At 44.3% G+C, this 26,858-nt stretch overlaps 2 protein-coding genes across 2 annotated transcripts; one reads left to right on the forward strand and one right to left on the reverse strand.

Annotated features, from left to right (window-relative positions):
- Window positions 1-1,827: 1,827 nt before the first annotated feature.
- Window positions 1,828-12,945, reverse strand: glmna (glomulin, FKBP associated protein a). Its single transcript, XM_061242524.1, has 19 exons — window positions 12,826-12,945; window positions 11,892-11,973; window positions 11,659-11,784; window positions 10,836-10,949; window positions 10,285-10,393; window positions 9,518-9,761; window positions 8,385-8,487; window positions 7,826-8,007; window positions 7,401-7,454; window positions 6,866-6,896; window positions 6,299-6,388; window positions 6,081-6,122; window positions 5,882-5,955; window positions 5,262-5,346; window positions 4,503-4,612; window positions 3,751-3,814; window positions 3,502-3,637; window positions 2,895-2,977; window positions 1,828-2,259 (listed from the first exon to the last, which is right to left on the reverse strand). Exons 2-19 carry the CDS (start codon window positions 11,928-11,930, stop codon window positions 2,176-2,178), a joined length of 1,770 nt encoding a protein of 589 aa, XP_061098508.1. The 5' UTR covers window positions 11,931-11,973; window positions 12,826-12,945; the 3' UTR covers window positions 1,828-2,175.
- On the forward strand, window positions 12,909-26,858 carry rpap2 (RNA polymerase II associated protein 2). Its single transcript, XM_061242523.1, has 12 exons — window positions 12,909-13,017; window positions 13,285-13,342; window positions 13,730-13,844; window positions 14,038-14,136; window positions 14,249-14,314; window positions 14,570-14,658; window positions 14,818-14,853; window positions 16,378-17,329; window positions 18,550-18,644; window positions 19,137-19,217; window positions 20,508-20,576; window positions 26,554-26,858. Exons 1-12 carry the CDS (start codon window positions 12,966-12,968, stop codon window positions 26,696-26,698), a joined length of 1,857 nt encoding a protein of 618 aa, XP_061098507.1. The 5' UTR covers window positions 12,909-12,965; the 3' UTR covers window positions 26,699-26,858.

Here is a 26,858-nt window from a genome sequence, read left to right on the forward strand (position 1 = left end):
CCATAGAAAGGTGTGGATTGATTATTCTGTAACATAAAAATCTCTTTTTGCAACCTCTAAGTAGAGCACATACCCATGAAATTCTTCTTTATTCTAATAACATCATAGTATACCTACAGCCTACAGTTTCAACATCAGCTATGCAGTTAGCCAGGAGTATCCAAGAGTCCTTTGGTTGGAAAAAAAAACTGGCCTCACACATGAAAGCTAGGCTATGTTTGGGTCAGCCAGTTCTGCATACGGGCCACCTTAAGAAATTTATAAATATCTGACCCTATCCACCAGACTCAGTTTAATCAGCTACTCCAGGTCCAGCTGCAGGAAGTGTAGCATTTAATAATATCATAAAAAGCATTGTGGAAAATGCTACACATACAATAAATAAAAACGAATTTCCTGCCTTCATTTCTTCTGGGTACATACAGTAATCCCACCCACATGTAATTTAACAGAACAACAAAAAAAAAAAGCCAGTAATAAACAAAAATAAATTGGCAATAGATTATTCGCAAAATGTGCAATTGAAGATTAATTACAATTGCCTTCTTAGGCCCTGTAAAAGAAGCAGCTCCTAATTACCAGCTTCAAACAGAAATCAGAAATGTGGAAGAAAAACTACAGCGGCAATTGCAGAGGAAGACAATTCAACAGGGGAAAAGCCCCACACAATAAATGGATGTGGCTGCATCCTAATATTGTGGCCTGTGCTCATATTACCAGGCAACCAGCCATTACTTGCATTGGCATTCCCTAAGGAATTCCACCAGGGAGAGGGAAAGAGAAGGGGGTGGGGGGGGGGGGGGGGTTGTGATTGTGAAGTCACATGACCAATTTTATTCTGGGTTCTTCTTCTGACAGGAAACTAGGAGCCGTTGTATAATGTTACTGAATCCTTGGCAGCAGCCTCCCAGCTGCTGAGAGAACAGAGCTTCATCACGACTCAGTGCCACGATGACAGCGTACATCCCGTGGCTTTGTTCTCGCTTTGGGGGGGTGGAGGGGGGTTGATTTACTTCAGCGTGTAGATGTGTTAAAAGAACAGTGATCTTAGAAGAGTTGTTATTATAGGTCTTATATTTTTATGCCAATCCTACGATTTATTTATATGAAGGTGTCATGTTTAACTAAATAAACAACCTTACCTAGAGAACTGTGCTACCGTTATGCAATAGAAAGGTGTGGATTGATTATTCTGTAACATAAAAATCTCTTTTTGCAACCTCTAAGTAGAGCACATACCCATGAAATTCTTCTTTAGAAGAATTGTCACAATTCTAATAACATCATACTAATAAGAATGTAATCGCAATCCTATCATAGTCACAATCAATTTAAAAATACCTTACATGTGAACTGACCCTTCATTGGAATAAAATGTAAAATGAATCTCTCGATATCACATGAAAAGTTCTCCACAGGTTTCATTCCTAAGCACAGTATTACTGAGGAAATGACATCAGAAGTGGGCAGGGCTCAACGCTGATATTGGAACACAGTAACCTCAAAACTTAATGGTAGCCCACTTATTAAAAGCATATGCGATACATTCCTGACAAAATTTGGTGTGATTTTGCTGTAGAATACTGTGAACCAGGGTAGGACCTACCAACAGCTCGATGCACTCAAAAGTATCAACCACTTCGATTTAACACAGCAATCCGACTAGGAAGTTATGTTCACTACAGATGTGTCGTTTCCTGGGTATTGGTCTTTCTGGGCTAGAGGACTGGTCCACACAATCTGGTTAGAAAGGCTTTTTATTGAAAACCTTTATACAGTATAAAATTGAGCAGCTTTGCTCTTCATCACGCAAATCAAAATGAGACCGGGGGGGGGGGGGGGGGAGCAACAACAATCCTTTCAGGTTTTAACTCAAATCTAAGAGACATTTCAAGCAGTGTTTCAGGTTAGCTTGTGTTCAACTTGTTTTCAACAAGAACCTCACACTCCCTTTTCTTTGATCTTTCTTTCATAAATACTAATATTGTTGCCATTCATACATAATACTACAAAGCCAACAGGAGAAGAGGTAGAGGATGAGGATGGGGATGGCGATGGGGATGGGGATGGGGATGGGGATGGGGATGGGGATGGGGATGGGGATGGGGATGGGGATGGGGATGGGGATGGGGGGGGGGGGCACAGCGTGTAGGGGGATTCAGCCACATTTCCCAGCTATATTTTGGCTGCGACGAGCTCCTCGATCCGGACCAGGACGCTCTCCATCAGGTCGAACGTGCACAAGGCCGAGTGCAGCACCTGCCAGGTGAAAATCAAAATCAGCCCGTTATTATTAACACTTATGAACGGGGCAGTTTCACAGCGCATGCGTGCTCTGTTGCAGCAAGGCCCTGCACCTAGTCTAATCTGCGTGTCTTTGACTTGGATTCTGGGAGGAAACCGGAGTACATTACATTACATTGTATTAAAGTATATCCAAATCGACTTACAGTTGATTAGACTAAGCAGGGGCCACTCCCCCAGGGAGCAATGTGGGGTTAAGGGCCGTGCTCGAGAACCCAGCAGCTGCACGGATCTAATTGTGGTTACACTGGGGTTTGAACCACCAACCTTCCAGGTCCCAGTCAAGCATCTTAGCCACTAGGCTATAGGCAGCCCTACAGGAGTACCTGGAGGAAGCCCTCGCGGGCACAGGCAGAACATACAAACTCCACACAGAAAGGCCAGGATTCAAGACCAGCACTCTCCGCAATCCAACGACAGGACCTATCTGATTCCCTGACCCTGCACCAGTACAGACGGGGCCCTTCAGATTCCCTGACCCTCCACCAGCACAGACAGGGCCCGTCTGAGTCCCTGACCTTGCACCAGCACAGACACAAACTGTTTTAAAGGAAAACAGGATGTGACACGGTGACGTCCGTGTCGCTCACCTGCATCTGCGTCTCAGGGGTCATATTCGGGAGCTTATCGTTCCCCACCGTCACGTTGCACACAGGTGCGTGTTCCCTCAGCTCTGCAAATGCAGCAAGAGCACAGAGCACACAATGAGACAAGCACATTCAATGCACAGAACACACAAAGCAGTTAACACATTAAATGCACAGAACACACTACAGGACTATGTGCTGCTTTCTAGAGCAAGAAACACAGTCACATAAGAACAACCAAACTGATTAAAATGACTAGTCAGGTAAAGTCACAGTTGGTGAAATCCTCTAGTGATAGATCATTTTTCAGCAATATCCAACTGCCCGAAGGTGAAAAATCCAGGGGGCAGAAAGTCCTGCCATGTGTTTCTTCCACCTATGAATGAACTCAGTCAGCCCATTTTACTAATTAGTTCTACCTTCTTGCGGAAGAATTCACAAATCCAAGGTAATTGGAACAAAATACTGAGAGATGACCCATCCCAACTGTTTGAAGTTGTAAATGGAAATGACTGGACCGCTACATTAAGCGCTAACCACAAGCGCTAACCATTACAGTAGTAATCCCGGCAGCCTGTGTGCAGGCTGTTCTGTGTGCAGTGTCTCTCACCCTTGGCTTTGACCCTCCTGCTCTCCCTGGTGCTCTTGAGCTCCGCCTCATAGTGGGCCTTAGACATGTTCAGGCCCACACGCAGCGGCTTCAGGTAGTAGTCCTCGATCTTGTACAGCTCGGTCCAAATCCCCGTCTGAAAACAGCCAGGGGGGTTTACAGAGGGGTCAACGTGGTGCAACGTACCCCGCTTGCTTCTTTAGATATCTGAATTTCGGAGGGATTAACCGAGCACCCCGGCCCGCTCACCTCGTTCTCCCACTCTTTGTCCCGGATCAGCAGGTAGCGCAGCAGGTTCAGAGATTCCATCACCCTACAGAGCAGAGCAGGAGACAGCGGTGTCCAAGAGGGACCTTTACAGACCGTATACCCCAGGCCTGGATCCGTTCAACAACTATCCTTAATGCTTAGTAACAATGAAGGACGATTGTTCATTCAATCCAGACATAAACTGACCTTTACAAATGGTAAATATTTAAAAAATATTAGATTTTGAATGCGTGACACTCAAAAGTTTTCAAGTTCAGCAACCTTCAGAATCAATGAGAAGAATTGTGTTTTCCTTGAAAAAATTAATTATATTAATTTGAAAGTCAGTCAAAGTTATGGACAATGCTGACAGCATCAAGTGTCAGGGCTCTTTAGTGTCAGGGCTCTATAGTGCTCCCAATTTAGGAGCATTGGTTCCTGAGAATTAAAGTATGCTAACTGGAAAAATAATTTGTGAGCACATCTACTAATTAGGTTGCATCAGTGTGCTCCTATACTTTAGAACTTAGCAGAACATGTGCCCCTTGGAGAAAATGTCAGCGTCCTGCCCGTAATTAGACCGCCTGCTGCAGCAGGTTTCAGGTTTCTGGGACGCACCCCACACCCCACAGCGGTGCAGTGCAGAGAGCAGTGTGAGGGGGAAGAGATTCGGGGCTGGGGCGCACCCCACAGCGGTGAGCACAGGGAGCGGGTTGAGGGGGGTGAGGCGGAGAGATTCGGGGCTGGCTCACCTGTCCAAGCCCTGCAGCAGGTCAGTCTCGGGCCCCTGAGGGAGGCTCAGCACCAGCCGCAGCAGGGGCAGCAGGTGGGTCCCCAGGAACCAGGCGTTCCCGTTCCCCGGCTGTGGAAATGCACGACCGCTCAAACACAAACCACACAACGCACGCCAGCGCTCCCTGACACCGTCTCCAAGGGAACCAGGGGCTCCCCCCTGCTACAGCTCCACCTGCTACTCCCTCCAGGAAATAATGGAGATATTCCGTTTCATAGGAGTGCGCTGCTGCCCCGCTCGGTGCCAGCACAGGTAAGACTATACACACTTTCATTTGACTTGGGGAAGAAAGCTGATTTTTGTACTTTCATTTCAAATCATGAATTATTAATGAACGAATAAATCTGCAGCCCACCGTATATATGTCTGTTCAGCATACTTACTGTTTTTGTCGTTTTAAAGCCAGCCCTTCAGATTAGAAAAGTGCTTGACAGTACAAATCAAGCAATGCATACAAAGCTGGACACCCCAATTTCCTCTGTGCAAAAACGTACTTCTACTGTAGGCACTTGAATGTCTTAATTGTAATACAACCATAATGAAGCACTGGAATCCAAGTACAGGACTGGTGCTTTTAGGCCGGCTGCCTGAATGAGATCTAGGATAATTTTGTAATTGACCAAAAGTACAATAAACAAAGACAAACAAAGTATTCTGATGGTCATTAAAAAAAGCCTTATTATCCCCTGAAAACGATCTTTAAAGGATTGCTTCTTGCCTTTAATGCATAGTCGATTTGGTTTCTGATGTTCTTAATGATGTAGCCCTCCACCCCAGCATGGTGGCTGGTCTTCAGCATGCATCTATACAAGAAACAAGAAAGAATGAAATTATTCAGTACGATTTCAACACAACTGGGTTTCTATTTTCAGCAGCGTCTGACATGAAACACAGAGAGAAGGAACATCTGCACGGTTGCGTGTGTCACTGCGTCAATCAAACCCAATCTCAAAATAGTACACAAGAAAACACAGGACAATCTGTCAAACAAACACCATAGAAGAAGCTTTGCATACAGTATCTATTTTGGGTTGGATTAATACGTCAATTGCTATGGTGTGAATAGCCGTGCCACATGTACAGAAAATAATGCTTTGTAGATGATGAAAATTATAATTTTCTCACAATTAAAAAATATCTCCAAAATCACAGTGACCTGTAATGGATGGAACTGAAAGACATTGTCAGGATGGATAGTAATCCCCAAGTCATTTCTCTGCACTGACTAGACATACATCCGTATACAGAAAGTATTTACTAGGTAATATATTTGCTCTGAGGAAAGATCACTGCCCTGAAGCATGAAGTTGCATTAAGGCAGGCCAGAAAACCGCTCACCTGAAGAATTTGTACTTGGCCTCTGTGTCAAATTTATCTATGCTCAGCTGGAACACGGCAAGGCCTTTAGTTCTCTGACAACAAGAGGAAGCAGCTATTACTACAAACACAAACAAACCCCCAATGACAAGCCCATAAAACATGTGATTTGCGGTTATACAACAATGACCGTAACTTCAGGGAAGAATTATGTACGTACCAAATGCTGTATTGGACACAAAGTCATAACTTTCACCAAATTCTGAAATGAAACACAAAGACCACACTTCACTACTGCAAAGATATGAGATTTTTTACAAGCTCTGATTTATAGGGAAACATTGCCCGAATTCAGAGTTATTGTACTTTATTGATCCCGAATGCTTTTACAAAAGCATAAAGGTATGATAGATTTGACAGTTGTAACGCGTTCCACACCTGTGGGACACTGAAAAAGCTCTTCAGCTCAAGGAGGTCTACTGGCAGGCTGCAGTCCTCCACCCTCACTAGACTTTTCTCATACAAGTCCTAAACAGGAGAGAGATGGGGGGAAAAACAGATCTAGAGGCATAAAAACTCATTCAAAATTAAACTTACTTATGCAGTCTGAAACTTCTGGGTGGATTTTAAAGGCCAGCTAGGGTCAGATTATGAAATTATAAACGCAGGAGAAATCATATTATTTGTACTGCCAATAAGTACTTATTAATTAATTTTCAAAGGGCAATCTAATTTGATGTGCTTACATTATGAACTCCCAGGGGTTAATTCCCATTATAAGATAATATTAAAAGATTATGTTTTCCATTAAACTTCAAATTAATTCCAAGCTCCATTACATTAAGCATGAACATAATTACAAGGTTAAAATACTGTAACCCCTCCTCAAAATAGACTTGGGTGTACATAAATGAATACAGGGCTACCGTTTACCGTTTCCAAAATTTGGGAATAATAAATTGCAAAGCATAGTGGCTAAAAACAGCCTGTGTGGTGTGTCCTTACCAGACCCTTGGCCAAGTATGACTCCTCTTTCCTGTCAAAGGGAAAGAACACAAATGACACACTATATCTTTCTTCCTTTGCACATTTTATTAGAGAAAAGGGAAATAACTCTGTGCTTGTTTATAGATGTCCAATAAGTCACTTTACCCGAGGTGCTGGGTACTGTGACAGAGGCCTCTGGATTTCATTAAGCTACAAACCTCCGAAGACACAGAGCCATGTGGATCTGCAGGACCAATCACACTCCCAATTCTACACTATGATACACTGAACCTGGCAGCACATCACTCTGTGAAGACCACGTTGGCATCGACACCAATATTTAAGTTTAACAAACACTATATTTAAGAAAGAAATACAACAAATATAAGAGACGTGTCCTGCCTTCCTTAATCACTGCTGCAATGGATTTGTAAAAGCATTTCCACGACAACCAAGTGATTCTTGTGTAATGTAAATTGATATTGAGAACGAGCATCTTTACTGATGTCTGCTGAAAATGTGTTAAGAGAAATGAGGGTAAGGGTCAACAAACCTGCTCAGCAGAATGTTGATATGCTCCATATTAGACTGAAGGATAAACACAGGGCTGGGGATGAAGCAAAGATATTCTCTTTAAGGCATTTCATCCACTCAGAGCCATGAGTCTGCAATTCTTAGAAAGAAGGCTATGAGATGCTATCTGCAGACGCTTCTCTTTCGACCTTCACTAAAAAGCAAAATATTTCAAGAACAGAGAGCCCAATAAATCATCTTTAGCCATGAAATCAGAGCTGCTACCATGTGATAATAAATGATAGGTAATGTGATTGGCTGATGAATATAAAAACTTGATACTGCCACAAAACACTATTTCTAGTTCAAGCAGTTACACACATCTAATGATGATTAAACTGCACTGAGAAGCTGACTGTGTTTCAGGATATTACCCAGGGTGCCCTTCAAGGGCCCTTGCTGTACCTGAAGACTGCGGGGAACGTCTCCATAGCGATGTGCTGGACGAAGACCAGGTAAGCTAAACAGGCCAGGGAGTCCTTAGGATACCTGACGTCCTCCTCCAAGAAGCCTGGCTCCTCCTTCTTCTTCAGGAGCTGACGGAAGAGGAGGTCAGGCAAGTGTTCTCCAATCCTCCGCAGAATGGCCTTGAGTCAAGAACAAACACACACAGGGGTTTGAATCAGGATGTCTGGTCTGCATCCTGTATCTACTGTAGGCAGAACAGAATTTCCCCATACTATGCCTTCCCTTCAACACTACAACAGTGGAGCTTCACACATATTGTATACAGAAAGCTAGGGTTCTGGCATGAAATCGGTCTGGGAAATCGGTCTGGGAATCGGTCTAACACTCGTAGGGTCATCCCACATTGTTCATATTGAACCATTTACCATCTTCCCTTTTCCTGCTTTTCCGTTTTGATACTCGCAAGTTTTGCTTTGGTGCACATTAAAGACATCTCCATGCAGGTAAAGCCCTGATATCAGGCAGGTTTAATTTTTCACACTGTGTTAGGCCTCACCAGAATCTCGACAGCAAAGTTCCTGAGAGGCGGGTTTTCGGGCACGTCCGGGTCGTTCTTCAGCTGGGCCTGCACAAGTGGCTCGTTCAGGCACTTCATGCAGCTGAAAACATCGCACACAGGGAGGAGAGCTCTCACCATCCCACCTCAACAGCCTGGGCTGAGGGGCAGCCATTACAATGACCATCACTTACTCCCATTCACTACAACGTGTAGTCCATTAACTTTGAAAGGGCACAAGGCTGGCATAATGCTGAAGCGCTGCGTGTGATTTCTGTACAGTCATTTATAAGTGCTGTAGTCGCTCTCCCATCTCTCATTGTTACCCTTTAGCTGCATTTATTAGGCTAACACTCAACACATTAGGCCTCCATACTGCCCATGAATCAGTTGTTCTCAACAACTGATTGATAAGTGGCCCGTGGGGGGCGCTGTGGGGCGGCCTGTAGCGTAGTGGTTAAGGTGAATGACTGGGACAAGCAGGGTCGGTGGTTCTAATCCCGGTGTAGCCACAATAAGATCCACACAGCCGTTGGGCCCTTGAGCAAGGCCCTTAACCCTGCATTGCTCCAGGAGAGGATTGTCTCCTGCTTAGTCTCATCAACTGTACGTCGCTCTGGATAAGAGCGTCTGCCAAATGCCAATAATGCAATGTAATAAGCAGTACGGACCGGGCAGTGGTGGAAAGTCCAGGGGTGATAAAGTAAAATTCCTGCCAAGTGTTTACTCCACCCAGTCAGCAACTAATGAGTTATATGCCTCCTAGCAGCAGCAGAAGCCCATCTGCAGTGTTTCTACAGTCTCTATTCCATTACAGTACATTAATGGTATTTGGCAGACGCTCTTATCCAGAGCGACGTATAGTTGATTAGACTCAACAGGAGACAATCCACCCCTGGAGAAATGCAGGGTTAAGGGCCTTGCTCAAGGGCCCAACGTTGTGTGTGGCTACACCGGGGATTGAACCACCGGCCTTGCGTGTCCCAGTCATGTAACTTAACCACTACGCTACAGGCCGCCCTTACTTCACTGTTGAAAAATGTTTTTCGGTAAAGGTGCTAAGCTAAACACGGTGTTAGCATTAGAGCACAAACGGCTGTATGAAGGGGTCAGGCAGCCACACAGTCACCTACAACTTGAGCAGCTCGCTCCTCAGCTCGGCGTCCGGGGCTCCCGCGTCGGCCCGGTCCTTCTCCACCTCCTCCACGAACGGGCGGACGAAGGCCAGCAGGGCGGTGCAGCAGCGGCAGAGGCCGTAGGCGTCCTCCTCCTCCTGCTCCTCGGTGTAGGGCACGGGCAGCCGGGACACCTGGGCCAGCAGCGTGGAGAGCGCCATGCCCACAGAGGAGGCCTTCTTACTGCCCAGCCTCAGCAGCACTGAGAGGGAGGGGAGGGGGGGAGGGATGAGTCGTGTTCTATTCTTCTACACTAGGGGGCGCCAAAACACGCAATGACGCAGGTTAAGTCCAGAATAATGGTAAATGGACTGCATTTATACAGTACTTTTATCCAAAACGCTTTGCCTCTCATTCACCCACTCATACATGGTTGTTAGGTGTAGATTAGGTGTCTTGCTCCCAGACACTTCGAGATCGAACCGACAACCCACCAACTGCCAGACAACCGCTCTTACCTCCCGAGCTAATGTCACCCCCTCTGTGTGGACTATTGGGCTGTTTCACATATAAAGACTAAGCTTAGCCATGGACTAAATTGAGTTTTGTATTGAATAAGCTTCAATTTACTTTAATTTAGTCTAGGACTAGGCTTAATCCGTTTTTGTGAAACTGGCCCATTATCTATTTATTTATTTCATTGTTCAAACTCTGGAATAGACCTGCAAAACTGTGCAATTTTTGTGATGAAGTAATGCATGACATCATCGAGCTGCGACACTCACCTGTCTGCAGGGGCTGCAGGAGAAGACAGATGGTCTCAGCGATAGTGTCTGGGTGGGCTTCCTCCACTTGCTCCAGCAAAGCAATTAGCAGCTCTTTGGCACTGCAAACCTGACCCAAAATAAAGGTGGTTTAACATCCACAGCACACTAACCTGGAGGATTATTATACTAACCAGTTCAGCTCTGTGAATATACACCCCATTCAATAATTAAACAGCGTAGCATAGTTCTGAGTCAGCATGTGAACATGCTCTAGAGAATTTAAAATTACTTCTGGATAACCAATAAGTGTGCAATTAGCACCCCCTGCTGGAGATCCTGGTCTCTTTCTCGGGTGCCAACTGTATCTCTTGTAGAGGAGTGGACTGAAAAACCATAGTAGAATTACCCCATTACTACAGCCCAACTAAAGTTTGAATTCGTATTTCATACAAATGTACATACCTATCCCATGCATGTATCTCTTATGTTCTCTCAGTAGTTATCCCTCAGTAGGGAAATGGAGGTACACCTATTATTTCAGATCTGCTGGCATATTTAGAGTTTCTAACCTCCAGCAGGTGAGTGAGGATGGCCAGGCAGTGAGGAAGACTCTCCTCCTCCTTCTTCAGGAGTACCTGCACCAGAGGGCCCACGAGGTTCCACCCCATGCTCCTCACAATGGCCTGTAGGACACAGCACACATTCAAAATCCGGCGAAGCAGCTCTTCAACACAACCGAACAAAAACAGCTCGTATCCAATAAGAATATCTTACACAGACATGTACAGCGCAGCAGAAGATACTCTGAACAAGTGCTGGGTTGGATAAAATAACTAAATAAATGACAATAACTAAAATAATCTCGATAAATCTAGGAATAGCTGACAACTGCTGCTGAATGAATGAAGACCAATCACAGGAGAGCTATGGTCGCTGAGAAGACCACGCACACTTATGTGGGCATTCAGTGCGTTTCCATGAGAACAGGAAATTCCACACTTTGCGGTCAAAGGTCACAGAGGGAGGAGATGGTGGAGAAGTGACCACAGCAGAGCAATTGTAATTGTTTTGGAATCAAATACATTTCTGTGTCTATATTATATAGGTTCAAATACACCAGACAAGCTCAGTGAAAAGTAGAAAAGTATTTGAAACTGGAACATGTATGTATGTATTTGGCCCAGATCTGCAGCAAAGTAGCTTATCCCCATCGATACCATTGCACATTTTAAGATGAGGGTTTAGCAACCATGTACCCGTTTGGGAGGCCTACGAAATCTTAGCTGAAACAAGGGTTACAGAAGGAGGCTGTCACACGGACGCACTGCTGAAGGGAACGTTAAGTAGCAGCCATGCCACAGTGTTCATCCCCTCACCGTGACTTCAGCTTACCCTGCTCTTCTCATCCGTGATGATGTCCAGCAGCTGTCTGCTGTCGCCCTGTTCAATGCAGGCTCGCGCAGCGGTCTGGAACAGGTCATAGTCCTCCGGCTTAAAGCTGTCGTCCTGGACAACCTGCTGCTCAGAGCAGAGGCCAATAGAGGATGCCTGTACTGTTATTTCTGCAAGTCACTGAAGAGACACGACCGCACACGACGTCACACCATTTTCATCTTATTACTTACACATCTTTGGACCATGTCATTGAGCTGCTCTAAAGCCATCCTTGTTGCCTTCCACTCCAAGACTGTTCCTCATGAACTATACCTGTGGGGTTATAACGTGGAGTAGTTATAAATATACATGATATACCGTGTATATTATTAAAACGAGGTCTATCCACCTGGTTTTAATAATACAACATTTATAATATCATTTTCGAGAGCAGCAATGATTATTACGAATATAACACCGTCTATTCAGATTCCTTTATTGGAGCGTTGGTAGACAGCCTCGTGTAAATCCCTTTGCTAGCCAGTCAGCAAATGTGCTGGAATAATAGGATTTAGCCAGGGACTGCCTTGGGCTGCTTCTCCTGAACTGTCCTAATAACAGTAAGCCCTCAAGACGAAGACATTTCTAGAATGTTTTATGAATGTGACCTTACAGCAATAATAACACCATTACTTGAATATCTGATTGGCGTAATCATTGTTATTTACTTACACAACAATAGAACAGAATGCAAAACCCACTTGATACAATTCAGTAGGCGCCAGCTAGCAAGGTGCCAAGAGCAATTTGAGATTAGTCAGATAGCATTAGTTATTTAGCCATCTATCTTTAGAGAAAAGCGTTTATGTGTATATGTTGAATTATTTGTTTATTAAACAAAATAAACACATTTCCGAGAAGCGGTCAATGGAAAAACCCGCAAGTACACACTGAGAATATATTATTAGCAAGCCGTGGATTTCGTTACCTAGGCTAACTCCATTCAGGCTCAATCAGTGAAGTATAGAATGGCTAGCAATCTAACAATTGCGTTTTAGAATCACACTGCGTCAACAAACTGTGAAAACAAAAATTTCTGAATAGATTTTATTATTTTGCTTTGGTACATGATGAAATAAAAATGTTAAGACTGTTCAAAGTAGCTAGCTAGATTAGCGTACTTACATCTTTCTCCCAAACAGTAGCAGCGTGTCATTTATTTAGGAAGCGTTCATGAGATTTGTTCGTGGTCGCTTGCCGTAGAATCCTTACGTCACGGGTTAAATGTTACACCAGAAGTGACCGTGAAATAAACAGAAACAAGCATGGATGGCGGACAGAAGCGAAGTAGTCGTTCTCCAAAATCTGGCAAAAAAGGTTCGCTCGGCTGAAATACACTTACACCGTTATTGTCAATGTATAAGTAGCGACACATCTAAAGACACAAGCTTGCCAGTTAGTTAGCTAGCTAGCCAAGAGTCCCATAGATGATGATATGATATGAACTGCCTTACCGAGGCAGCCATCGCGTTAGGCAAAAATAAGTTACTAGTTTTAAAAATGAACTTACAGCAGGCCATCTGTCACATACGTCTATGCGTTTTATTCGTCTGCGTTCTTTTTGATGAACTTTCTTTTTTCTAGTTTCCTTCGCGGAGGAAAAGGCAGTGAAAGCGCAGGCAGCATTGGAAGCAGCTAAAAGGTAAGTTAAGTTTTGCGCTTATACCATGTACCATATATCATTTTCGACCAAGAATAAATATTTCAGCTGGCATTTAATCATCTTGTGGCCTGAGGTCGAAACGAAATGTTGTGACATTGTGTTGGCTGAACACACGTCATCGTATGTTCATTCCATACAGGCATGAGTATAATTCTGTGTCATTTACATGCATTGCACTAACTTGCACGGACTTCGACAACATTTTTATGTGCAATTCATGTATGCAGTGGATATTCACTGAAGCATTTCCAGTTATGTACCTTGCTGAAGAGTACAATTGTAGCATTCCTCGAAGGACTCAAACCACAGACAGTCCCCCTAACCACTATACTACACCACTGCCCGTTACCCTTTCCCGTATTTTAGGAGGGAAGTCGTGAAAGAAACTGTAAGGCAGAAGTTTGAGTTTGAGCAGAGGGCTCTGTGCATCGTGGAGCGTCTCTTGGAGGATGAAGTGTCAGAAGACTTCCTCATCGACTGTGTAGGTTTTATCACCTCAAGCATCATGCTCACTTTATTTTTCTTGCAAACAAAAAGGAAACTTTGCTGGGATATTAGCAGTTGTACCTGTACTGTGTCATTATATAAAACAATAAGTGAGTTATTGATATAGAGTGTGATATAGAGTGTGATATTGGTGACTTGTGATTCTGTATTCTTGTATACCATTCTAGGCCAGGTTTATTACTCCGTCCAACTACCGCGATACAGTTGAGGAGAGAAACATTGCGAGAATGTGTGGTTATCCGGTTTGTACCAACAAACTTGGGAGTGTGAGTCTTCAACAAATTCATGATTATATCACAGGCTTTTTACTTTGGAAAATGAATGTAGACTTTGTAGAATGTTTTTATCCGGGCCTGATTCTCATGTTTATTTTCATAGGTGCCCAAGCAACAGTTTAAAATTTCAACTAAGACTAATAAGGTGTATGATATCACAGAGCGAAAGGTAAGATTTTTTTTATTTTTTATTTGTGAATTGCTTAATTATGTACAAAACGTTGGGCAGTTGTAAAGAAAAAATATTTAGATGCATTTCCGCTAAACGTCAGTTTCTCAATGAAAGTGCATGCTGACATGTCCAATGAGATTGCACGCTGGCATCAGGTTCCCAGTGACAAAAGTGCAAAGAGACCCGTTGATCTTGAGATGGCACCAGGGCTGCCCTTCTGTGTCCCTGAAAACCCCCTTTCGTCTGTTCCAGTGCTTCTGCAGTAACTTCTGCTTCAAGGCCTCAAAGCACTTTGAGGTGCAGATCTCCAAGACACCACTCTGGCTGCGTGAGAAGGAAAGGTAGCGGACCTCGAAAGGAGACTTCCTCTGTGAATCTCATATGAACTTCATTTTCACATGCTCTTCAGAACATGTATTACCTGTGTGAAATTCTGTATGTACAAGGTTTATGCTTTAAATAACTTTTAGTTTATGTGCTTGTTTCCACTTTAAATTTAGGCTGCCCGATGTCAAGCTGTTAAAGAAAGGAGAGAGGTATGTGCGCACATTTTTGTTCAGTGATAAATAATTTTATGCAAGTGCTTTCAGATGGTGGTCGTGATTCACTTCAAACATGCCATACCTTGCAGTGCGTTTGGCTGCACTCCCACTTGAAGCAGTACAACAGCGGTAAATGGTTGGCATTTATATAGCGCCTTTATCCAAAGCGCTATACAATTAATGCTTCTCATTCACCCATTCATATACACACTCACACACCAACGGCGATTGGCTGCCATGCAAGGCACCAACCAGCTCGTCAGGAGCATTTAGGGGTTAGGTGTCTTGCTCAGGGACACTTCGACACAGCCCGGGCGGGGGATTGAACCGGCAACCCTCCGACTGCCAGATGACTGCTCTTACTGCCTGAGCCATGGTGGTGCAGTAGGTCGCACTGTTGCCTTGCTGGAAAGAGGTTCCTGTTTCGAGTCTCAGTCCAGGCCTTCTCTGTGAGGAGTTTGCATGTTCTGTCAGTGTTTGTGTGGGTGTCCTCCAGGTTCTTTAGTTTCCTTCCACACTAAAAAGTAATGTATGTCAGGCTAGGTATATTAGTGCTATTGCCCTTAACAAAGGCACTGGCCTCAGAACTGGAGTTAGGCACTGGCCTCAGAACTGGAGTTAGGCACTGGCCTCAGAACTGGAGTTAGGCACTGGCCTGGGAAATACCCCACAAGGTCAGTAAAGTGGAACTCTATTTCTATGTGATTACGGTGGACTAGTCCTGTGATTGCAGACAATATATATCTTTACAACGGGCACCAGACTACCCTTGAAAACTGTGAAAGTGTCTGGTTGTGGTTACCAAACTGCCTGAATGTAACTGTCACAGTAGAACCACTTCCACTGTTTGAAATAAAGGCACTGAATGAAACCATTTGTATGGCTCTGTGATTGCGAAGTGTTTGGTTGCTTCCAAGTAATTGGGAGTAACCAAGTAACAGTTATTTGCTCTATTATTAGCTTTCCTTGCAAGGCCCTTCTGAACAAAAATAACACGTGTCTGATTCTGCTTAGTTTCATTAATCCAGAGATATTGTGTCATTCTAACAACAGACTATGCAGTTGCTGACAATCACTGATGGTTGTGAAGTTATGAAAGCCAATGAAAAGATTTCAACTATATAATGTATATTTATTTAATATCAGTTTAGACCAGGGGTCCTGGAGAGCCACAAGGATGTGTTTGCTTTCGTTGTTACTCAACACTTAATTGGCCAATGAAAGCAGTTAATTACACACCCCCACCTCCCCTCATCCTGTGTGTTGGTTCTGAATCAATTGCTGATTTTAAGGTGAAAACACAGCACACCCTGCGGCTCTCCAGGACCAGGCTTGCCAACCCCTGGTTTTAGACTGATCCCATGAATTTCAGAATTTGGACATGCTCTGTGAAGTTCATATTCTACATTAGTTTAATTCCTGTTCGGTGAAGAGTTTATTTCAAAGCCTTCCACAGTACAGTGGTAGTGTGGAGGTCTGCCCCCCTGACTAAGCCCCTCCCCTATTCCCTGTGTCCAGTGGCAGCTCGGGAGAGGAGGTGAAAATCTCAGACCGGCCAATCAGGGAGTCGGAGATCGAGAACCCAGAGCCTGCTGAGTCTGCTCACCCCGTGGGCCGCACTGCCAGCGGGAGTGAAAGCCAGGACAGCGACCAGGAGCAGGACTTTGTGTCCAGTGTGGTCACCGGAGGAGGAGCAGGGCCTAAGGGCAGGACAGGGATCCTGAAACACGGCGGGGAGAGGGAGAGGAACGCTGCTACCGCACACACGAACGAGCAGAAGGACAAAGACACGGCGCAAGAGCACACTGCAGAGACGGCCAGGAACGAGGACGGCGACAAACCGCCAGAGAGGGATGAGCACAAGGACCGGAGCAAACCGCAGCAGCCCAATACAGAGGTGGATGAAGAATGCAACCGCACACGTACGGTAACGGACAAACCCAATCAGACTGTGGAGGCTACCACAGACCTACTGAGCGTGTGCAGAGTAGAGGAGACGGACACGCGTGTAGATGATGGCGTCGAGCAGCCTGCCGCTGACTGCACCCCCGTCCCGGGTATGGACATCACCCAGGTGGGCATGAGCAGGAGGGCGGCCGCGGAGCTGAGGAAGCTGCTGAAGGACCCGGCCGACGCAGTCAGGGCTGGCCTGCTAGAACGCCTGAGCAAAACTCTGAGGGAGTGGAGGACTGAGGAGACGATGCGGCTCCTGCATGGGCCCTCGTACAGGCCCCGGGAGGAGGGGGAGGAGGAGAAGGAGGAGGAGGAGGAGGAGCTGGATGAGGATGACCTGGAGGACAGCGTGGAAGCTCCAGCCTCCCAGGGACTGTCCGGAGGGGGCCAGGGGAAGCCCTCGGCCACCGCCCCAGACTACGACACCCTACACAGGGAGACGGAACGGCTCAACCTGAGGGTTCAGGAGTTCTACAGAGGATCCCCGGTGCTACCGGAGGAGAACGGAGAACCGGAGGTAAGCAGTGCTGATGCTGGTCTACAGCCGCTCCGCTGAAATTGCAGAACGTTCATTAACATTCTGTTAATTCAGACCGTAGTAGACTGTGGTTGTTGTCCTTTGCAAAAAGTGTAAACGCACTCTACTCGCCCAGAGTATAAACCAAATGTCTCTGCGACCAGGAATGGATATTGTACATTGTTGGTAACAGCACTGGACTATAAACACTCGGAAACACTGACCGTCATAGACTGTGGGGTCAGTTACACTGACACTCATACAGGACAGACACACGGGTCAGTAACATTTCACCTGGCTGTGACCCGCTACTGTCTGCCGTCTCAGCACAGCCCAGTCATGCAGATTTCACACTGATTGCGTTATTCCTCAAACTCAAGTTAGGGAGTGTGAAATCTGATTTTATCTGTGTATTTTTCTGTGTATTCAGATTGCGCAGGTTCCTTACAAAGTGCAGCAGATCATATCTTTGAATCTTTTGCCGATTTTTCTTTTCCTTTTTCAAAACTTGTAATGTATGGTGAAATCCTCAAGGTAGCACTGTTTTTCACAGTTTGAGAAAGACGTGTGTTCTGTTTATTGACCATACTGTAACATCGCAGACAGTTAATATGTTTTACAGTTATTATATGAAAAACATGCCGTGCCATACTGTTGGATCCGAGATCAATAGATCAATTTGATTGGGGCAGTTCTCACCTTGAGATGACGCGATTAAATTAATATATTGATTGAAAAATGGTCAGCGTATGTTATGGGTTGCGATGGTTGGAAATGATGAAATAATGTGCTTTTTATGGTTATACACTTCAACAGAAGAGTGAAGTGTATTCCTCAATAAGACAATGACATCACACTCCTGGCCTGTTTGAAAGAGCTCACTGGCTGTCCTCAGACGGACACTTGAGAAGATCGTCTGAGATCAGTGACAGTGTCGTGAAACCGGGCACGTCTGTCAGCCTGACAGTCACCCAAAACCACATCCCCTCCGTGTCCAAGCGGTGTCATAGCTACACCGGCCCCAGGGGCCCTTGTTGTCACAGCGGCCCTTAATAAACTATCCTGCACTCTTCTGGGGGCTGAAAGTGCCTTTTAAAGGCAACCAAGGAATGTTCTCTGGAACAATAATGCAGTTGAACCTGAAATTGTAACATATACTCAGTTATTTTTTTAAATCTACTTTCTCCGTGTGTGTGTTTTTTTTTGTTGTTTTTTTTCAGGACACTAGTGGCTGGGATCCTGCGCTCCCATTGGTGGATTCTCACGCCCAGCACTTGATCCAGAAGCGCATTGTTTCAGAGAAGCTCAACAGAAGGTACATGCGTGGTGTCGGCTCTCCAGGAAAACACAGAAATGGAATTGCAAGAATTGGCCATGTCCATTAGAAAGACAAATTAATTTGACACAAGAGCCCGGAGCGCATAATAGGGAGTATGGTGCTAGGATCTTGGGTGAAATTTAAGTGTAATGCCTTATTGGCTGCTGTGGTTCTCGAATTTCAAGGACCTTTTCCATGCGTTCATCTGAGAACAGTATACTGGATGTTTTTAGGTGAATAGAACATTCTGCCCATAAGTGTCTTAAGCTGTAAGTAAATGCTATGGAAAAGTGCCAAATACAAGTGGTTTTAGAAAATTACAAGTGGTTTTAGAAAATGACTGATAGACAACCAATCGCTATCTCAAATGCAACTACTTTGTAGACACACTGACCTCTGTAACTGCACATGGTGTGTTTTGGAAATGTTCTGAAATTGTCTTGTTGCCTTTTTTGTGAACCCCCCCACCCCCACACCCCTTTCCCAAAGCTTAAGAGACATTGTGGGACCCCTGCAACTGACCATGAACAACATTACCACGGACATCAATAATCTGATCAGGACGTTTAGGTGAAATTTCATATCACGATGTCATCGTTTGTCACTCACAGTTAGTTTCCTTGACAAAGCAGAGTGATAGACAAACATGGAGGGTGTGAATTTCTTCTGAAATGTACTGTCCACTTACTGGCAATGTACTGTATTTATCTTTGCAATGAATTACGGGTAATAACACCTATTAAAGAAACGGCACCCACAGGAGTCGTCTGTATGGCACCTCTGGTCACTCCGAGGACGCTTTTGCTAAATGCTGCAGTGTGTTTACTTGTCTACTTTGGAGGAGGATGCTAAATACATTTCTCACAAAAGTTTCTTATCCCAACATTCATATAATAAACAGACACATGCTTATTTCAATGATTTATGCTTGTTTCCAGCTAAGAATAATATTTCAAACATTGAAGATAAGCAGGGTGAACACCCATATAAGGTGTTTTAATAGACACCAAATGCATTTTTGATCTCATAGCTGTCACCCATTTGTTTTAGACTTGGTACACCCAGGCATGGATATTATTTAAAGCCATAATGGCTGTAATATGAAGTACAAATATTTCGCAAACAATAGTCCCACGAGTCCCGTGTAATAAATGAAGATTTATAGCGGCTGTTGGTCTTAACTGGAGTTTGAGGCATGACAGCCGGAGGTGGGCCCAGTTCCAGCTGCATAAAATGCAGGGCCGTGATTGGCTGGGGACTAACAGACAGGAAACTGCATGCCAGTCCACACCGGATTTACTGTGGGTGTGATTAGTTCCCCCCCCCTTACCATTCAAACACTCAGATTGGGCCTGTTTCCTGCTATTATGCCCCAACTGTTCAGATCCACTAAATCTGTGCTTTACTCCTGAAAACAAATGCTGTGCATTTTGGGGTGCAGGTATTAAGTCTCTCACCAAGGCAAGGATTTTCTACCCCGGGTTATACTACGATTATCATTTTCATTGTTGTCAAATCCCATTTTGTAGTCCAGCCAGTCCACTCATGAAACTCAGTAGCTTTTAAAATGATCTTTTTTTGGTTTTATATGGTTTTCATATTTTGTTGAGTTGGTCGCACTTAAGGCTGAGTTGACTTGCTGTAGGTTCTTACCGATACGTCTACAAAATTACATTGTCTTTGCAGAGAATTTGATTAGTTAATTGGTATTAATAATAAATGTATAATTTATTAAACCCGAGAAGTTGCAGTAAGTTACCGATTGCAGTAACTTTATGTAGTGCTGATTAAGTAGTAAAGAACAACATTTAGTTACTGAATTAGTAAAATCCCTTAGTAAAAACCCCATTTCTCTTTCAGGTTTACGAATGCTAATATTATCCACAAAAGCCCAGAGTGGACTCTGATTGCTGTGGTTCTGCTGTCAGTGTGAGTATTCCACCATTAGTGACGATGCATTCAATAATGAAACTCTGCTGTTTTGCCCATCTAGATTAGCAAAACTAGCATCTATTCATTTCCATTAATAATTCAGAAGTTGGAAGTGTTCACTGTTGTATCCATATCTCAATACAGTATCAGTTACAGTGTGCAATTACTCCAGGGTTTGTGTGTGTTTGTCTGTGTACATATTAGCTATGATATTGTCATTAACCGGAGTTCCTAAGTTCAGGCTTTTTCCTAAATTAACCTGACCCTGTTCCTGAGCACTGCTGAAGTGGTGAGAGTTCGCTAAGTGACTAAGCTGTGCTAACCAGTAAAGGCCTAAAAAATGTTTTTGACTACATTTCATGTTATGATCACCCCCTGTTTAGTTCTCCTTGTCCAGTTCAAGTTTTAACATGCATTTTCAGAATTAAAGATTTAACCCTGCCTAGCTAAATTAAGTATGAAATAAAAATTCAGGTGTCATGCTTAACATGGGCAGTCTGCCCTGGGTTGGTTTGCTTTTACCTGGCTCTATGGCATGTGGAGTGGAATGTATTTGAATGTTCTTTGACTTCAATCTCTGTTAAATTAGTGTTCTTTTTTTCATCACATCAGCTTGGCGCATTCAGCGATTTCCAAAATTAGCATCTAACAGAAAAAAAATTAACACCTAATGCGACAACACTTTCATTCTTCGTCAGACGTCCCGATCTCTAAGAATGGTGCAACAGGGGAGTTGCAAGATATAGTGAACAGAGTAAAGCTCAATAAAGTAAATGACTCCACAAAGTCACTCAAACTGTGCTATCAGTGAATGAAGCATTCCCCATTTTATACATGTTCTATCCAACTATCCAGCAGCAAATCAACACAAACATTCTGCTTTCTAAAATGGCAGCTTTTGCAGCTCCTCCATTGAGATTTTACATTGTACTTGTCACATGGACTTGTCTTGTACTTGTGTCGTGTTCGGGTGAATTGTTATAAGCTCAGCTGAAGTCGCCAGTGAGAAGGGTGACGGACCTTTGATATTGTCACTGAACAGACACACAGACTCGAACGCATCGGGTGTCATTTTTATTAGGCCAGAGCTACAGTTTCCTGAGCGCTGCTCGCCTAGCGACGGCCTCCCAGAGTACACTTGCTCATGAGCTGATCTTTGGGCTGGTCAACATGTTTTTATTATGTGACAACATTTCCTCGGGAGTGAAAGTATGCGACAGATGGACGGTGCGGCAGCTGAGACGCGTGTCCGCAGGATTGAGGAAATCTGGGAGCGTTGCTTTCTCCACCCACTGAGCAAACTCATCAATCATGAGAGATTTTACCACGGGCCAGAGGAAGCCCTGAGCAAATATTAGTTTTTCTTCTTCGGTGTTTATAGTTTTGTTTTTCCGACTTTTGCGTCGAGTCGGATTTCAGGAAAACGTGTCGCCCTGGGAGGCTTTTTTAAAAATATTTATATAATATTTATATAATTTTTTTTTTTTTTTAAACGCTGTGATGCAGGGATCCAGTGTATTCCCTTTACAGGTGTCCCAACAGAAAACACTCCATTCTCACTAAGAACCCACCAAGTTTGTACAAAGTATCGCAATGTTCAGACTAGTTTTGCAGTAAACGGCATTAAGCTTTCACTCGTTCTTTGAAGCCCCTGGTGGTGCGGTAGTAATGGGGGTGCATTCATTTCCTTTAGTGTGTGTAAAACGCTCAACCTCGGAAGTCACGGAATGAACCGTTCGTCTGTGTGTGTGAGTGTGAGTGTGTTAGCAGAGATTAGAATGAGCAGCTCCATCGCACCTTGTTTTGTGAAGTAAACCACCGCCGGTGTCGAAACAGCCGACCGAAAAGTCTGCTGCGGGAAGTGGAGCAGGAAGTGTTTAATCAGAAAATGTCAGCACCCCAGCGCAGAGGGGGGAGGGGGCCACTGTGGGGAAGAGCCCCAGGGTGTTTTAAGGCCCCCTGGGGGGGAGGGGTCAGAGGTCACACCGCAATGTTTGAGCTGTGGCAGACGGCAGGTGCGCCTCCCAGGTTTATTAAAGCGGGGAGTGTCGGGATGCTTGGCTCGCGGCGTGGAGTTCCGTGCTGCTCCTGTCTGTGTCAATAGAGCCGCGGCTCTTATCAGGGCCCGATTGGCCCCCTGCTCGCGAGGCTGCTGCTGCTGGCCCCCATGGGAAAATCTCCACCTGAGGGCCTTTACAGCACTGCTTTAGACCGCTGGCCTGTCTGCCTCCCGCCTGGCACGCCCTCCTGAACCACCAGCCTGCCCCGCGGTCCACAATCTAATCCTGACCGTGCCCAGATAATTAACCATAGAGTCATTCAATCCACAATCTAACCCTGACCGTACCCAGATAATTAACCATAGAGTCATTCAATCATTCAATCCACAATCTAACCCTGACCGTGCCCAGACAATTAACCATAGAGTCATTCAATCCATAATCTAACCCCGACCGTACCCAGATAATTGACCATAGAGTCACTTAATCCAGAATCTTAACCCTGACTGTACCCAGGTTATTAACCAGTCACTGAGTGGAGACGGTTTGCCCACCTGGAGTTGTCACACTTTGGCACCTGATCTCCACGGTCCGATGCCAAGGGCCTAAGTGTCTGCTGCACAGGAATGCAGTCCTCCAGTGCAGCAGCAGTGCAGGTCGCATTGGCAGACTGCATGCAGCGTGAAAAGAAACAATGACTGACCGCACACGACATGCACGCTAGTCTGCACTTTGCCAGGTTTACAACGGAGGTTTCAGAGATAAGTCAGGTCTACAAATATAACTGGGGTTCCAAATTGGTAGGCACGTAATCCGTAGCTGTACTGAACACTTTTCATTTGGGCACAGCTAAACATGACACACACTATATGAATGTACAGAAGTAAAGTACCGAATGGCCTTCTTAAAGTAAGCGATCCCAGGGAATGCGAAACGATCACTACTGTACTGTAATATTTACACACACCACATGCTGTTATTTCATCGTAAAATTGGGAGACTGTTAAATGTCCAACTGGTTTCCTGAGTCAACAAATGACCAAGCTGCTAATTTATTGATGCGTTTGTGTCAACAATCGGGATTTTTGTTTTGGTTAGAGCATTGCAATGCTTGCTGAATTTAGATGTATCTGTGGATTGTAGAAGAACTACTACGTTGACCCCCACCTACCTCTGCATTGTTCATGTGGGTGTTTAGTTATGGACTCCTGTTTATATTTTTGATATAGCCAATGACTATATGGAGGAGTGGTGATGAGTGTTCTGAAGGCTTCATCCATGGTATATGATGCTGTTATCTCACCATGTTTATTCCTGTTCTAGAATGTTCTATGAAGCTAGCTGAAAATGGTAAAGGGTCTTCTTTTAATGATTGGCTTTGAACTGAAAATGCACTCAGTGGACACATTCTACCTTGTTCTTGGTTGCTGTTGCCATCATCTGATTTCAGAGGGCCAGTTTGTGTCCATTACAGGAATTGCGTGAAATAATGATTTTATCGATGCCAATGATTCAATTTTAATCTCTTAATTTGGCATGTTCTTGTGGACATGTACAGGAACTGGTGCAAAAGGCAGTGTCAAAAAGGTGTACTGAACTGTTAATTACACAAACAGACTTTCCGCTCACCGTTTCGCCCGTGCCGGCTCCTGTTGTTATTTTCCCTCTTTCTCTCTCTTTCGCTCTCTCTCTCTCTTTCGCTCTCTCTCTCTCTTTCGCTCTCTCTCTCTCTCTCTCTCTCTCTCTCTCTCTCTCTCTCTCTCTCTCTCTCTCTCTCTCTCTCTCTCTCTCTCTCTCTCTCTCTCTCTCTCTCTCTCTCTCTCTCTCTCTCTCTCTCTCTCTCTCTCTCTCTCTCTCTCTCCTTTCCTCCGGGTTCATGAATAATTTGTGCTGGTAGCCTGGTCTGTCTGATGGCAGATGTGCAGTTGGCTCTGTGCTCTTTTGTTCCGAACAGGTGAATAATGAATAAAGCTGTGCAATGTAACAGCAGATCCCTTCACCTTGGAGATCCCCTTCCTCACCCCCACCGCTTTTCACTGGGGGGGGGACCACAATTAGAAATATTTCTCCTGTACAGCTTTAATGGCAGGTACAGTTTATTTGTACAAATAGAGCTGCAACTAGTTTCCCATAATATCTAAATCTACAATACATGAACTGCAGCCTTGCTGCACTGGGCCAGTGACTCACAATAATTCTTGTTTCTTTTTTTAACTGCATTGACAGTTTGATGCCTATTATTTAGTAGCATATGTTATTGTAGTATTTCCGGTTAGCATTGGTTCAGTGTGAAAAGTGTACTGAGTGGATGCGCTTGCTAAATCCCTCTTGGTAAGGGTGTCGTACATACCTGAATGTTATGTAATGTAGAGGAAACCATATCCTTTGGTGTTTTGGGAGAAGATGATTGCTCCCCAGGGAATATTCTGAATAAGGACGTTCATTCCTGTGTGTTGCTGACTTTGAGGGTGTCGTATGAACAATGTAAATGTGTACATGTGTAGATTACAATAATATTATATAGTCAACTTCCTATTTTAAAAAATATTTTTTCTATTTAATTCTGCAGATTTGAATCCTGCGTCACTGATACGCTCAATGTAGGGAGCACTGCTGCTATAGCAGATGTACTTTGATGCACATTATTCGTTTTACCCAAAACATCGATTTCCGATTTTCTTAAAAAAGGTAACCTCACAAGCCTTAAGCACTGACCGTGCATTTAATGAGTGTTTAGTTACAGTAGCCATCTAAACACTATTTGCCAATTCATGCAGTTCCTTTGACAACCAAGTCCATTTTTAGTAGCCTCCCTCAGTTTTTGAGGTTGATTTAACTTTGTCACTCGGTGGAAAGACTGGTTCCTGCAGCATAACGCACACTGGCAGCATACGTTCACAGGTTACCATGACTGTATGTATGTAAGAATTTTACACATACACGCTATAGATGCCTAACGCAATTGGGGTGCTTTCCCACCACTTCTTTCTTTTGAAACCGCTTTTAGAATTTGGTTCCATGTCAGGGATTGTGTCGTTGGACAAGGTGCCGGTTTTTTCGGTGGTTAGCGCCACAGAAAAACGACACAGTTCAGCTTCAGGTCGGCTCTGAATAACCACTGCGATGATAAAACTGGTAGGATGCAACGCTCGTCTTTCTGCCGAGGCTCCTGTCCTGTGGGTTTTTCATACAGCAAGCGCAAATGCACGGTTGCACCTTACTCTACATTATATTATTTGAACTTTACCACACGTCTGAATGTTGCCATCCTGCTTCATCCCGCAAACAAATCATCTCCTCAGAACTGCTGGCGGTCCTTTCTGCGAAATCCGACATTTAGCATATTAAAAATAAACAATGAGCTCCCTTGCGTGCAATCTGTTTACTGCTTCAGGGGCTGGCAGGTACAATGGTGACGTCCTTATCCAGTCCTGTTTGCCAGATGTTGTGGGTCCTTGATTGAAGCCAGCCAAGTTTTTCTTATCTGTGAAACCACAGTCAGATGTGTACTTGTGTGATTTTTTTTTTTTTAAACTTATTTTGTGGCATCAGATTGCTGACGTCAATAAGAGCCTTTAGAAAATGTATTTTGGCGAAACCTTGCATATTACTCGAGACTAATGAATCGACACAAACCGCATGTTTTATTTTATTTTTTTAATGCATATTTGGAATAAACTCATTGATCAAATTGAGTCAGTGTTTGGCAATCCTCCATACTTTATCACTTACTTTGACGCAGAGAAGGCAGTTCCTGTGAGTTCAGGCAATTTTCACGGGGAGAAGACCATGTTTATGCAAAGTATGGACACAGCTCTGTTGCAGCTCCTCAAGGGTATACAAATTAAAAGGATACTCTATCTTTTTGCCCAACATTGTCTGTTTTTTATACATTGTGTGTTTCTATGTATGTTTATACGTATGTGTAATTTAATGTATATATTTATGTCATGAAAGCTATCTGTCTGTTCCAGGTTGTCAGACGTAATCGTGCTATTGCAGGAGTCACTGGAGAAGCCCTCCGCCATGCAGTATATTTCCACACTCATGGCAGAACTGAGGCTAACGGATAGCGACCTCCACAGTCTAGTGCAGCTCTTCAGAGTTCGAGCTAAGTGAGAAGAGAACCCTGCACGACCCTCCGTTGCCGTTCAATCAATGTCACCAACCGCAACTGGATCAGACGGGTTATGCACTGTGATGAACGTTGCTTCCTCTGCCAAATTCAACATTACCCCTATCAAAGCTGTCTTTCAATAAAAATTGTATGAACTAGAAA

The sequence above is a fragment of the Conger conger genome, chromosome 5, assembly GCF_963514075.1.
Source record: "Conger conger chromosome 5, fConCon1.1, whole genome shotgun sequence".
NCBI classification, from domain to species: domain Eukaryota; kingdom Metazoa; phylum Chordata; class Actinopteri; order Anguilliformes; family Congridae; genus Conger; species Conger conger.